This window comes from Euprymna scolopes, chromosome 15, assembly GCF_053919585.1.
Source record: "Euprymna scolopes isolate OS-2025 chromosome 15, ASM5391958v1, whole genome shotgun sequence".
NCBI classification, from domain to species: Eukaryota; Metazoa; Mollusca; class Cephalopoda; order Sepiida; family Sepiolidae; genus Euprymna; species Euprymna scolopes.
Genome location: NC_136496.1, coordinates 32,559,936 through 32,575,382, shown reverse-complemented (window position 1 = coordinate 32,575,382; position 15,447 = coordinate 32,559,936). Strand labels below are relative to the sequence as shown.

Sequence of the window (15,447 nt, the reverse complement as noted above, 5' to 3'; positions counted from 1 at the left end):
CGGTAATAAAATAATAATAATAATAATAATAATAATAATAATAATAATAATAATAATAATATATATATATATGCATATATATGCATTGAGTTGCTATATATATATATATATATATATATATATATAACTGCCGGAAATAATATATATATATATATATATATATATATATATATATATTATTTCCGGCAGTTATATATATATATATATATATATATATATATATATATATATATATATATCATAATTTTCAGGTCAAAATATTGCTATTAAACTTTTATGATATATCCGTATATAAAACAATGTTAACAAATAGTTTTCTACTTCTGATTCTTAATTTAATGGATTAAAAATGTCTAGTATTTTATAATAAATTTCTTTTTTACATCCTTTTAATAATTATTATTGTAACTATCATAAAATTTTTATAAGTTTTAGCCTAATTGTTTTATAAGCTGCAATAGAAAGCTGTTTGTCTAGAAACTCTCTTTGTAATTTGTATTTTTTTTTTCATTGTTCTCTTCCAAATGGGTTGAGCCGACGAAAGACCTTTCAGGTACTAAACCGTGGTGAACGGACTGTTCCTGTTTGAATCCCAGACTCGACACGGTCCAACAGGTGATCAGCCAGTTCCCTCCTGATGAGTGCGAGAGTGAGAGAGAGAGAGAGAGCCGGCAAAACCCAATCAACTGCAATCTCACAGTGGAGTCGGCTCAACGTCGGCCGCATTAATCGAAGAATATGGAGGTGGATTGTCATTTAAACCCGCGCGTACATCAATGTCCGGTCGAAACAACAGCTTACATCTCTGCAATAAAAAGAAACAACGATTATTGTTGTAATCTATATGGGCCACAAAGCAAAGTCAACGCGGATGTAGTTAACAACAGTAGGTATTTTATTTTTTTTACAAAGGAATCACCACTTATCAAGGTCCGGATGCCACTCGAGGATAAGGGTTAATGAGTGTACAGTGGTGAAAGGGAATATGTAATAGTAATCGTTAGTAAAGAAAATTTGGTAAACGAGATTACTTAAGGGGGTGGCTCATCCAGAATTTGTTCACATTGGACTTGAAGACAACATATTGTAGTCAGTTTGAAAGCAGGAAAACGTAACGTAGAGTTCCACAGACGTGCAGTTCTAAGAACGAAGCTTTATTTATTGAATCTATGTTTTGGTTTAGGCAGATATAAAGAGTAGAGGAAATTATTGATTGTGGTGTCAGCTAGACCAGTGTTTTTCATGAAAGTCAGGACAGATTGGAGCTCAGATGAGCACTTGCCATGAAAATAATGATAAAGCAGAGACAGGGTCTCAACGTCTATGGGAAAGAGGTTGCAGGGAAGAGGAAAGGCCATCTCCTATTAGGCTACGAAGTCTATTTTGAACTCTTTCAAGGCAGGATAAGTACTTCTTGCAGCTCCTGACAATATGTGGCAACAGTACTCCATCCTTGGCTCTTATCTGTAGAGAATTGCCACGTTTATTTAATAAGTTTGCAAAAGCTTACCAAGCAGTATATATATATATATATATATATATATATATATATATATGTTTGTGTGTGTATGTGCGCGCGCGCGTAAATGTAAATGAGCACCATAGTCTTTATTATTCAAAACATTTAATATCGTGCAAGTGAATGATATAGATATGGCCAGTCATGCAAATGGGGAGGACAGAAAAAGTCGTGCATCAGCACATTTTTCTATCTCAATTGTCATATATATATATATATATACTAGTGGGACAACGCCAAGAAGATTCCTAGCTTGCTGAAAACATGAAACCAACATTTTCGTATTTTTAAAAAAAATTATAGTTTAAACGCACCTAATACATAAATCACAAGCTGTTTCCATTATTTGGCCACCCGTATATATATATATATATATATATATATATATATATATATATATATATATATATATATATATATATATAAAGCTGAACGTCTCTGTGTGTGTCCGGTCACGAACGTGACGTGGCCTTCGGGCCAGAATCAAAGTGTAATATCTGTTCCGGTAGATACTGCAAGCAAAGACCATATGTGGGGGTTATATCACATATAAGACTTTGGTCAATGTAGGGGCAACCCTTTATACTAATTGTCACTATCCAGCTCCCCTACTCCCCGGGGAGTTGGTCCCCATTTACCCTTCACTCCTCACATTAAAAATCGGCCTTGTGCTTAATTTGCTTGGTGGGGGGGGGGGCAAATAAATACCGTGTCTGGTCACGAATAGGCTCCTATATGGTTGACTATTATAGAAAACTGATCACATTTATCGAGAAACAGGAATGGGTATGTTTGATCTGGCATAATGATGACTCATTAAAATTGTGAGGTCTGCGTACGCGCCTGGTCCACAAAGTATAGAAATAAAAAATTTAAAAATTAAAAAAAAAAAAAACGTGTACAAGTGTTTTCGATATAGATATACATAATAATAATTTTATAATCATGTTTTAATTTAAATAGGGATGGTATAATAAAATTGTGGGGTCTGCGTTTGCGCCTGGCCTCCATAGAATGGAAATAGACACAAACTTTAATAAAGACTTGTTATGTCTATCTGCGTAAGTATACTTTGATAATTATGTTTCAGTTTGAAAAAATATGATATAATAGAATTATAGGGTGTTCGTTCGCGCCTGACCTCCATAGAATGGAAATATGTCACAAAGTTTAACAAGGTTTTTTTTTAATATAGATCCACAGAATATTGTGTGAAGTGTTTCAGTGTGAACAGGTATGGTATAATGAATTATTGGGTTTATCTATTTTATTTTTAGCTTCATCATATTTTGCTTTGGTTTTCATACCCCCAAATTCAAAGCTATCTCTTTACAATCCTTCCTTTTCATAACCTATCATACTTTCATAAATCAGAGTTCATTTTCTCTAGGCTGTTTTTGAACCCAGTCAACGACGGGTACTTTTGCTAGTATATATATATATATATATATATATATATATATATATATATATATATATATATAGTATGTTATAAAATATATATGGCGATTAAGCTACACTGAATATTCTGCGTTTCATCCATTCTAGGACTCTTCAGGCTTATGCGCGAATTTTGTGGTTGCTGGTCGTTTTTATATATGCATATTATATATATATATGTATATATATTATACATTTTATATATATATATATATATATATATATATATATATATATATATATATATATAACCCTAACCTAAATTTAAAACAGATCAAGAAACTAGATATCCAGGCTAAATAGAGCACACACAAAGGAACAGGTCAACCAGAGGTCAAATAGGCCTTTGTCCAATAAGTGCATGCTCATTGGCTGATAGGAAAGGCGCGGTGGATACTAGAAAGCTAATTGGCTAACTAAAATCTCAATTAAAGATGCATATATAAAAACGACAAACAACCACAAAATTCGCGCATAAGCTTGAAGAGTCCTAGAGTGGATGATACGCGGAATATTCAGTGTAGCTTAATCGCCATGTACATTTTATAAGTTACTAACTAGCTCTACCTACATATTGAGCACTTGAAGTAAATACTTAAAGTTTACGCATAAATTTATACTTTCGTATATTAATTTTATGTAAGTAAATTAAGTAGTTATATATATATATATATATATATATATATATATATATATATATATATATATATATGAGTAAATAGGTTTATTAAAATCTGTTGGGATACACTTTAGCAAAGGAAATACAAATAGAGGTGAATTTCCTTAATCTGCGGAGTTTCGAAGAAATACTTTTCTTCTCGTCAGGTGGAAGGAATTAGCAAAATGTATAAATAAATTTTGCCTGTAAAGTATTTAAAGAAACAAAGTATGAAAAGTATCATATTAGCGTGAAAGTGATATGCAGAATAATGAAACAGTGTTGTTAAAGGAAAACATGGTTTCACGTGAGTTTGTTCTCATGGTTGTTGAGTCCAAAATCAGGTGCATCCGAGAAAGTGGTAGAAATAAAATATCCACGTTTATAGTAGTCCGAGTGCATGTTGTTGGAGATTATAAATGATCCAACAAATAAATATATTAGTGAAAAGGCACAGATGAAGGGGCCCGGTCTGTTAGGTTATCCAAAGGGAAATTGATTTGAAGAATAAATGTGTAATATTATCATGCTATGGATTGAATTCATTCAAAAGTTGGAGAAGGTATTGGCCTAACGTCAATGCAGTTCAAACGCTGTTTAGTAAGGGGAGATGATGATCTGGTATATATATATATATATATATATATATATATATATATATATATATATATATATATATATATATATATAATACACTGTCTGTACCATTCCAACAACTTGTGGAAGACCCCATGAAAGTCCCCTTGTGGCAGCGTGTCAAAGACCTCCGTCACAGCCTCTTTCATTTCCTTAATTGTCTTGTAGCGACAGCCTCTAAGATTTTCCTTGAGCTTAGGGAATGACTACAAGTCATAGGGAGCAAGATCTGAACTATAGGGAGGCTAAGGAACTGTTTTGATGAGCATCTTGCTCATTCTCGCAAATCCTCCTCATCTTCAGTTACTCGTGAATAATTGCGTGTGCAGTTTCCACATGATATCAAACCGTGCATTTATTGTATCTGTAAACACACGATGGTCCCTACCCATCATATTCTTTATTTGGCCATTCAACTTTGGCGTTCTGACTTCTGTACTCCTTCCACACACTTCATTATCCCTCACAAACTTCTTGCCTTCGTTGAATCTCTCATGCCAATCAATGTTCGACTCATGTGAGCTGGTCCAGAATCAGTCTGATACGTTCCATATGTTTTTTGTGGCATTTTTCCAATTTTTAAACAGAATTTTATTGCATGTCGTTTTTCTAAATCGTCCTCAAGTCCAGATTGAATTTTTGAAATTCACCAAGTGTGACAACCAGGCTTTGGTAGGGTGCATTCCAATTGCTGCTGCAGCTGTTCCCCTGAATCTCAAATCATAAAAATTGACCACTCATCTCATAAGATGCATAGCAACAACATGCTGAATTTTCAAGGGTCTATGACAATTTTAAATGCCCGTACAAAAAAGAGTCTGGTACATTATTTAAGGCACTTCGTATATATAAGAGCACAGAGTGACAAATGCCACTGCTTTTTGCAGTTCCAGGTAACCTTTAGGCAAGATGTAGTACCTGTAAGCCTCCCTTTGACATTCGAAAGGTTTACCATACAAGGGTTAAACATGTTACATATATGTCCGGCTGGTGATCGTCTAGTGATTAAATGGACATTTATCAATGAATACGTTTATAAAATTATGGACATTTATCAATGAATACGTTTATAAAAACAGTTTATTTTACGATATATTTAATATACACATCTCAACACAATGACGGCGGTGAAGGATTTGTGGTAGGGGTGGTGGCTACAGTCAATTTGTGTCCCTCAGCTGTCCGTCTCTCTGACTGTCTTCCTCTTGCTTTGTTTATCTTTTCTCTTTTATTGATGTCTCTTCGACCTCTTATCCCAGTCTTCGCCAGCTTGTTATTAACACTTTTCGCTGGGTTTCAGTCTGGCCTATGAAAGATTTGACATCATGGATCCAGGTCGCCACAAGCCTGGGGATTCCATTGTTTATTTTCGTTTGCCTGGACATTAGTTCGCTCGCACCTCTGCTTACATTCTCATGATTCCATTGTTTATTTTCGTTTACCTGGACATTAGTCCGTTCGCACTTCTCCCTAATAAACAGAGTTCTCCGGCTGTAGTGAAAGCAATATATTTAGGCAATATATTTAGGAAAAGAGGAGAGCTGTTGAAAGACCAAAGTGGACAGAGTCAGTCTGTTGACCCGATACAGCAATCTTCCAGTGATGGTGTCGCAAATAACACATCCGCTTCCCTGCATTTATGGATAAAATAGAATATGGGCATGCCACTAATCTCTGACAAGGTATACATGTAGATTTGGAGAGTAAGGCATGGCAGTTTTATTTGTCGGCGTAACAGATACACTTCACTCCAAAATCTTTTTTGAATGTTTGCTTTTGGCGAACCTCTCTCCTGCAGCGAATTACGTTACGTTAGGGGTTATGTTATATATAGGTTTTCAATGTTGTGAAAAAAAGATCAATATGTTGGCGTTCGTTTGTTAACCTATTGCAAGGTACGAGAAGAAAGTGGAAGACAGAAAAAGTCCTGCAGTTATAACACAACAGCTTTCACTGTTATCATCACTACGTAGACGCGTCACAACGTGTAAACGAAGAGGTGTTGGACTGATGTTTACAAAAGTAGAAGGACTTGATCGACGGAATAGCGACACAGAGAGAAAAAGAAAAAGAAACAAGGGGATGTCTTGGTATGCCTTACCGTTCGGAGGTCTCCGGGGGTTTTGATGAAGATGTAGATGGCATAACCCGGGATTGCAAGTATCGAAGACAGAATCATAAATGCTCCAATCATGTGAGCCCAGGTGGGAAATTCATAATCCATGTACTTAACGGGAACATGTTTAACAGCGGTAAAAATGAAAACGCCCTGAAAATAAATGGACAAATCATTGCTTTATAGAGAAATATAGATGTATATGTATGTATGTATGTATGTATGTATGTATGCATATATATATGTATGTATATATATATATATATATGAAATAAGAAAATAGCTGACTAACTAACCACAAAAAGAAAAAAAACCTACGAACTGACTAACTACCCTGATGAAGCTATTTTTAACGAAATATTGGACTTACAACACCAATAAAAGAACATAAAAATGATTTTATTTTCCCGACACTTAAAGTTTTCAAATATATATATATATATATATATATATATATATATATATATATATATATATATATATATATATATATACAGTGATGATCATATTTATTGGCACGGTAAAATAAAAGTTAAATTTTGTCTAATAAATTCTAAAAAAGGGATTAAATTAAAGAAAATAACAAAGTATATTATGTATTTTTAACTGGCCTTTCCGATGCAGCAATCGGATTTTAGAAAAAATAAATAACAAAGGAACAACAAACATAATTGCAAAAAACCCTTGTTCAAAATTATTGGCACGATTTATTTAATAATCAATTGTATAGCCTTTGGCCTTGATTACCTTCCTCAGTCGCTTTTCATAGTTTACAACCAAGTTGTTGCACTCTTCAGTAGTAATTTTAGCCCACTCTTCCTGACAATAATCCTCCAATTGAATAAGATTCTTAGGCTTCCTTTGCATTACCCTCAATTTTAATGTTCTCCATAAATTTTCAATTGGATTAAGGTCTGGGCTTTGTGATGGCCACTCCAAAACATTAATATGATTGTCCTCAAGCCATTTCTTAGTCAGTTTAGCCGAATGCTTTGGGTCATTATCTTGCATGAACCACCAACGACGACCAAGTGAGAGCTCTTTAGCAGAGTCTTTCAGGTTTTCATCCAATATTTTAACATAATCTTCCTTTTTTATGCTACCTGTGACCTTAACAAGTCGCCCTGGTCCAGAGGCACCAAAGGATCCCCAAAACATCAAACTGCCTCCACCGTGCTTCACTGTGGGTATGGTGTTCTTAGTCAGGAAAGCTTCGCCAGATTTTCTGTAAATATAAGACACTTTATTATGGCCAAATAACTCTATTTTCGTTTCGTCAGTCCATAGAACACGTTTCCAGAATGCAACATCTTTATCAATATGACGTTTTGCAAAGGCTAGCCTTGCTTTCAGGTGCATAGGCTTCAATAAGGGAGTCTTTCTCGGACGACATGCTTTTAAACCAGCTCTCTTCAAAACTCTACCAACTGTATGTCGAGATACATTCACTCCAGAGGTGCTCTGTTCATCAACAATCTCCCCAACAGAGATCCTTGGGTTTTGTTTTACTCGTCGAACAATTTTCCGTTCATCTCTTGGGGAAAGAATCCTTTTTCTCCCTCTACCCTCTAAACTCATAACGTGGCCTTGCGATTTGAACTTGTTTATTATGGCTCTAACAGTGGATTTGGGAAGGTTTAGCTTCTTTGAAATCTTATCATAGCCCTCCCCATTGGTATGGCATGCTACAACAAGCTTCCTGACGTCTTCGCTGTGTTCCTTAGTTTTAACCATGGCGATTGAAAATTATAATTTAGTCACTTATAATAGTTTAAATAAATCGCTATCTAAAAATTATCTGAAAAAAATTATTCACTGAATTAGCGTTAAACAAGCATAATATGGCTATAAAAAAGTTCAGAAAGCACGTAAACCGGAAATTGATTGATATTATACTGATACTAAAAGAAAAACAAAGCCGTGCCAATAATTTTGAACAAGGGTTTTTTGCAATTATGTTTGTTGTTCCTTTGTTATTTATTTTTTCTAAAATCCGATTGCTGCATCGGAAAGGCCAGTTAAAAATACATAATATACTTTGTTATTTTCTTTAATTTAATCCCTTTTTTAGAATTTATTAGACAAAATTTAACTTTAATTTTACCGTGCCAATAAATATGATCATCACTGTATATATATATATATATATATATATATACATATATATATATATATATATATATATATATATATATATATATGTGTGTGTGTGTGTGTGTGTGTGTGTGTGTGTGTGTTTGTGGGTGTGCGTTTGTGTATGTAAACAATTGCAATGACCAAACCTTTTTTTTATTTTACCGAAATTCGAAACAATTAAATATATAGGATGAGTCACGGGAAACGGATGTTTTCAAGGAAAACACAACTCTGCGAATGTTTAAAGACTCTCTTCCTCACTCCCTATCCCTTACTCAAGGAGAGCAAGTAGCGTTCTAAAAACATCCGTTACCTGTGACTCACCCCGTATGAATAAAATAGAGACGATATGTCCCCATAGAAAAATAAAACATTATAATAAATTCAATGTGGTCACACTACCAGCCAATACCTAGTACATGTTTTCCAGTAATTATCATTCAATTTAATTTATTTTCTTAGTATTCTATGTCCGGCCGAAATACCTTTCCTAAAATAATCATACTTTGAGAATGTGGCAGGTGATATCATACTTTTTAAAGTATTTACTCTTACGCTCCCAGTAGTCAGTGGGAACTTTGCTTGATAAGCTGTATAATACAGCAGAACTGTTATTAAAAACGTCTTTAAAATCCTTTCTGCGCAGTTGTCCTAACTCATACTCAATATTCTTTCTCGTGATTTGGACTTATGCATTCCTACCAATTCCCTGAAAACGAGAGGAGATATATTCTGAACTAGAAGTCTTCTTTGCGCTGTTAGGAAGACTTTCATCACGGTCCGACTCTAAGGTTAGCAAGCTAAAGGCGAAATTTAATGACGTCGCAGGTTCATATGCCAGTACACCGTATGCGTTTATTGAATCTAAATGGCGCAGTGAACACTTTCGAAACATTCGCCATAATAAATCCCCAACCATCACTGAACAGAAAAAAAAGATTCTGAGGTGGTCATACTTGATCACCAGGATTATGTCAATAAAATGATAACCATTTTGTGTGATATCTCTAAATAATGTTGAGTTTAGTCCGGTGGATACACATGATTCTACCTTTTCTATAGGGACCAGTTACAAAAGCGTCTAGTCAAATGTGTAAAGAGTAAACCTCTTCCTGACTCTATTTCAAATTTGATCAGACAAACTGTTTTTATACGCCCCCACCTCCATGGTTTACCTAAAACCCATAAGGGACGGCATACCATGTAGACCTATATTATCAACGATAGAGTCTTCCCAACACTATTTTTCCAAATGGCTTGCAACTACTTTAGAACCTGTTATTTTACATCTAATCATCGTGTTGTTTCTTTTTTATTTTCACTAGTAGTATGCTATCATAAATCCGAAAAAAATTCCTCACCTGCACCATAATATTGCTATCGTTTATTTATTTAAATTTATTTTTGGCTTGCAATATGTTGAACGGACGTCGCATAAAACAAGGTATTTCAGCAAAGATTTGTCATGCAAACTTTTCGACATCAGACGTATATTTCGGCTATATGTGAACATCTGATTAATAGACGTGCTTGTGTTTCCGGGTTTAGTGTGGACTTGTTCTCCGTTCTCAGCAGGTCATACTCACTATTTCATATAAAAATTCTAGAAACCTTTATATATTAAGTGAAGTGTTCCTGGTTGAGGACAACAAAATTAAAGAAATAAAAAAAGAATTCGTCTTTGCAAACAAACAAATGCCGAGTTCGAGATCACCACTGTCACGAATCTTCGTCTCTCTACCTCTCCCCAACCTACCCTGTCAACTCCTTTTATACATGTCTCCCGCGTGATTTCGTGTGATTTCGCGTGACTACAACCAGAACACACCTTTTACAACTATGGGCGCCATCTTGATTTCTCTCTCTCTCTTTTGCCCAAACTCGCCCGACACACACGCGGTAAGACTTCTGTTCGTTTGATTTTTCCCCTTTTTATTTTTTTATTTTCCTTCTGCTAGCTTTAAACAACATTAAGTCCTTTAGACCTTCACTTTGGAAGCAAAAACAAAACCTTGTAGGACTTAATGTGGTTTCTATACGATTCTTTCTCTATGTATTTTCTCTCGCTTTTTTGTGTCCTCCGACATCTTTACATTTCATAATGTTTATTGATTTAGCTCAGTTGAGCAATAAACGAAACCAGGCAGCCGGATATTTTTCATTTTGTATTTTTTTTTTTAATTTATTATGATTTTATACATACACATACGGAGTTCATATATCTCTCTCTTTCTCTCTCCCTCTCTCTCTCACCCCCATATATATATATATATATATATATATATATATATATATATATATATATATATATATACTAGCATGTTGCCATGCATTGTGCGGTCGTAACCTATACTTAAATATGATATTTTGATTAATGCACATTTCGTATTTATTATTATTATATTATATAGGACCCAATCTATATAATTATAAAACTCAAATGACCTTGTAACGGGTGTTGTAACCCAACATCTGCTTTACGACTTCCGGTTGCGCATGCGTATATAAACATGCACTCATTTTTTCTACACTACCAGCATAAATAAATAACTCCTAAAATATGTTTTTTTTTAAGAAACGTATTGTTTTACTGTGTACATTTTTAACGTCTCAATTGTTTTTTTGTCACGTTTAAATTATCCAAATAAACAATTGTTTATACTTTTTGCTTTTTTTTTTACATCGTTCATTTCCGTATTACGTTAATTAATTTTATTGACCTTATTATTAACATATGAATTAAATATTTGATCCAATAGGTCATGAATGTTTGTCTAAAATAAATGAAAAAAAGTTACATTTTATTTTAATTTTTTTTTTCTTAACATGGGGAGAATGTTTTTAACTATTCTGTACTTTCAACCAACAGTTTCATTTAAAAAAGATATATAAAAATTTGAATTTTACTTTAAGTATCATGGTATCTGCTCAATGCACATTTACCTATAAGTATGGTAAACCATTATGATTCAATGGCTTTAAGTTTCTTTTTTAAAAATAAACAATTATAAACAAAACGACTCACAGAAATCTATTTATATTCTTTTTTTCATTTTAATATACTTTCATAAAAATGTTTCTGTTATGCCACAAAAAAAAACTATTTTCTTTACGTCACAAGTGTCACGCTCATACATAAATTCCATAGCTAATATAACATACTGACCCAACGGGTCACGGGTTGTCTAGTATATATTAATGCTTTAAAAAGTTTTTTAAAAAAACATGATCCGTGTGCCACCACCGAGAATCGAAACCAATACGTTTAGCTTACGATTTATTTTTATCTTTTTACGTTTTACGCCTGAGTTAAGAAGACATGTTTGCTGCGAGGCTAAAAATTAAAATATGAATCAATAGCTATTTTTTACGCATGCATATCCGTAATGCCATCGTTCGACCTTCTATTTTTATAATTTTCACGCTTTTGCACCGATTTTCCACGGATGAAACCCAATGTAAAGCTTCGTATGGGTTCGTATACCCTATATATGTAGTTTCATGACGGTAGGCCAAAAAGAGACAGAGAAGTTTGGTAGGCAAATTTTTTTAAACACACACGTATTTTTGAAATGCATACATAAATATATATAGAAAGAGGTTTGTGTCTACTATAACCTTTTTACACAAGTATAAATCATATAACATATCTGCATGAGTATAATTACACCTAATAGCTAACTAAAGATGATCATCCCATAAGAAAACCGTAAAAACTGATAGGGAATTAATTAAAATGAATATTTAAAAGAATATGCAAATTAGCTAGGTCTTTTGCTAGTGAATGCAATTCCACGACCCATATATAACAAAGTTGTATTTTCTTTTTGAATAAATAGAAAAAATATCCCATATTTATAGGTGTATATATATATATATATTTATATATGCATATACATGTACACATGTGAGCGTAAAAGTGAGAAATTGTTTTTAAATGTGTATCGTGTAATAATTGTGATGTTGTTTTAAAAATACTTCAACCATTTTGGTGTTAATAATGATGTGTCTTACATATGGTCGTAAAATATTGAACTCCATTTCTAAACATCGGAACATAAATTAAATATAAATTAATACTCACCAAGCAAATGCAAGGTACGGTAATAACCCAAGTGATTTTCCAGATGAAATGTGGACGGTACCCAATCATATCTTTCATGTTTTCATAGAAACGATCGATGCCTGAAAAACAGACAATAATTTGATTTTAAAAAAATGTAACCGAGGTTCACCCGTGAGGTCGACTAATCACAGAAATACACCAGTCTAATCTTTTAATACGTAATAAGTCGAAATTTTGCACAAACATTAGTTATGGTGAAAGTAAATATTTGCCAGAACAGATTTTCTGGGATGCCCCCCTTTAGACGGCATTACAGGGGGTAAAATTGCCCCCAAATTTTTTATCCTTTTGTTTGTTCGCACATTTCTCAATAACCACGCCTTGATTTTTTTTTTTAATTTTGTTCAAACATTAATCATGGTGAAATGCTTGACTTGGTTTTTATTAAAACGTAAGTCAAACCCAAAATTTAGCAATATTTTAATATAAATTGTGTATGACTATATTTATTTAAAAAAAAAAAAAATTTTAATATATATATACGTATAGAAAAAGCCTGTAGTTTTATCAAGTCAGTGCCAGTATAATATATGTATATATAAAATAATAATTATTATTTATTTAGCGTTTACGCAACGTTCACGACTTCCGTTCGTTCGAACACTCTGGGTTGTCGAATGTCTGCACCAGAATTGAGCGTGTATTAGCTATTAATTCACTTTATTCTTTTGACCCGGAGGTAAAAGCTTAGAAAATCAAGTTAAAGATGGCTTCGTGGCCAGGTTCGAATCCCCCGACAAACAGGAATTGTCATCCTACATTGATGATTGCGTAAGCATGGAACACTAGTGTCTGTAGGTATAAAGGATAATTTATTTATTTGCGGACTGTTATCATCTTCATAGTTGCTGTTTCACAACGTTTCGGCCAACTACTCCCCTGGTCTCCTTCAGGTGGTTAACCGCGACGGGATAGGAATGCTGAATCTCTTAAATGTATCCTCAGTAATTACTGCTTTCCATAGTTGTTGTTGCCTCACCATGTTTTGGCCGACTAATCCTCTGGCCGGATTTGGGGAGGATTGAAACCGCTATCTTCATCTTAATTCTCATCTTAATCTTAATGCTCGGATCATAGAGATTCAACTGCGCCATGGGCCCCGAATAGATGGTCGAAACGTCCTGGAACATCAACCATGAAGATGACGAAAAGAACCCGCAAATAAATAAATAAAATAAATATACAAATTACTCATCTCTAAAAATTCCAATAATAAAATAACAGAATAATTATTTTTTAATTATATTAAATATGCATATATATTTAATATAATTAAAAATTAATTATATATATACATATAATTATTTACTATACAATATATATAATTATTTAGTATGTTATATATATAATTAATTACTATATATATATGTATATATATAATTATTTACTATGCCATATATATATATATATGTTAGATATGCTAGAGGTTAAATGGTAGAAGCCTTTTCTTTGCGTAATAGTATTAGTATTCAATATTAGTGCTTCTACCATTTAACCCCTAGCATAGGGAAAATAATAATCAAAGAACAAAATATCAAAACAGATCCTGGCTAACCGTTTTTCCTTAAATATTTCAACAAAATGAATAAGTTTACAGAAGAAGAAAAAAAAAATTACATATTTATTTTAACGCATTTTTAAAAGTGTATATATAGACATCGAACAACCCAACCTTCCCATACGCACACATATGTTTGTCCTTCCCGACATGGGTAGGATTCAAAAACTGTCTTTTTCGCACGATCTATGACTTTTTCTTTTCTTACATTTTTATTTCAATTATCCTGAAGATGTCCTCTGAAATAAGGACGAAACGTTGATTTTTTTAATAATTTCATTCGGTTTTTCTATTTTTCTCAAAACATAACGTCAACCACCGCTGGTATTTTTTCATTCCTTATACATATATATATATATATATATATATATATATATATATATATATATATATATATATATATATATATATATTATAATTCTGTCTGCTCATAATGTTTATACTTTTTTTAATATTCGTCATTTTTCCATGATTACTATACCACTACATTTATCAGAGGAGGATATGGGGATGTTCTTATTATTCGCTAGATTTTTTACGGTATCTATGTATCTCCTTGTTAGTACAATGCCGTTGGGTCGAGTAGCTATTGTACTACCAAGAAGATGCGTAGATATTTTAAAACACCTAGCGAATAACAAGAACGTCATCATATTTCCAGCTTATAAAGGTGGTGGTAAAGTGATCATGGTTTAAAAAATATTTGTAGGAAATATCTACATTATTAGGGGACAAAGATACATACGCTGACTTCTTTCTATATATATACAAAGATACAGAATACTTGGCTCGATAACGTTAACTTTTCGGTCATCAACCTCCTTTACGAAAACAAAATGATCGTTCTTATTTGAATCTCTATAAATATTTATAAAGGTATATTTATAATGTTACAAAGGTACATTTATAATGTTATAAAGGTATATTTATAATGTTATAAAAATATATTTATAATGTTATAAAAATATATTTATAATGTTATAAAAATATATTTATAATGTTATAAAAGTATATTTATAATTTTATAAAAGTATATTTATAATTTTATAAAAGTATATTTATAATTTTATAAAAGTATATTTATAATGTTATAAAAGTATATTCGTAATTTTATAAAAGTATATTTATAATTTTATAAAAGTATATTTATAATGTTATAAAAGTATATTCGTAATTTTATAAAAGTATATTTATAATTTTATAAAAGTATATTCATAATTTTATAAAAGTATATTTATAATGTTATAAGGGTGTATTT

At 32.5% G+C, this 15,447-nt stretch overlaps 1 protein-coding gene across 1 annotated transcript in view; it reads right to left on the bottom strand.

Moving 5' to 3' along the window:
• Positions 1-313: 313 nt before the first annotated feature.
• Positions 314-15,447, bottom strand: part of LOC145293765 (sodium- and chloride-dependent GABA transporter 1-like) — a 252,598-nt gene continuing 237,464 nt past the window's right edge. The window contains exons 11-13 of the mRNA XM_080140272.1: positions 12,590-12,690; positions 6,355-6,522; positions 314-805 (exon numbers count right to left, since the gene is read on the bottom strand). Of these exons, the coding sequence (XP_079996398.1) occupies positions 695-805; positions 6,355-6,522; positions 12,590-12,690 (380 nt within the window). The 3' untranslated portion in view covers positions 314-694. The remainder of the gene's footprint in view (positions 806-6,354; positions 6,523-12,589; positions 12,691-15,447) is intronic.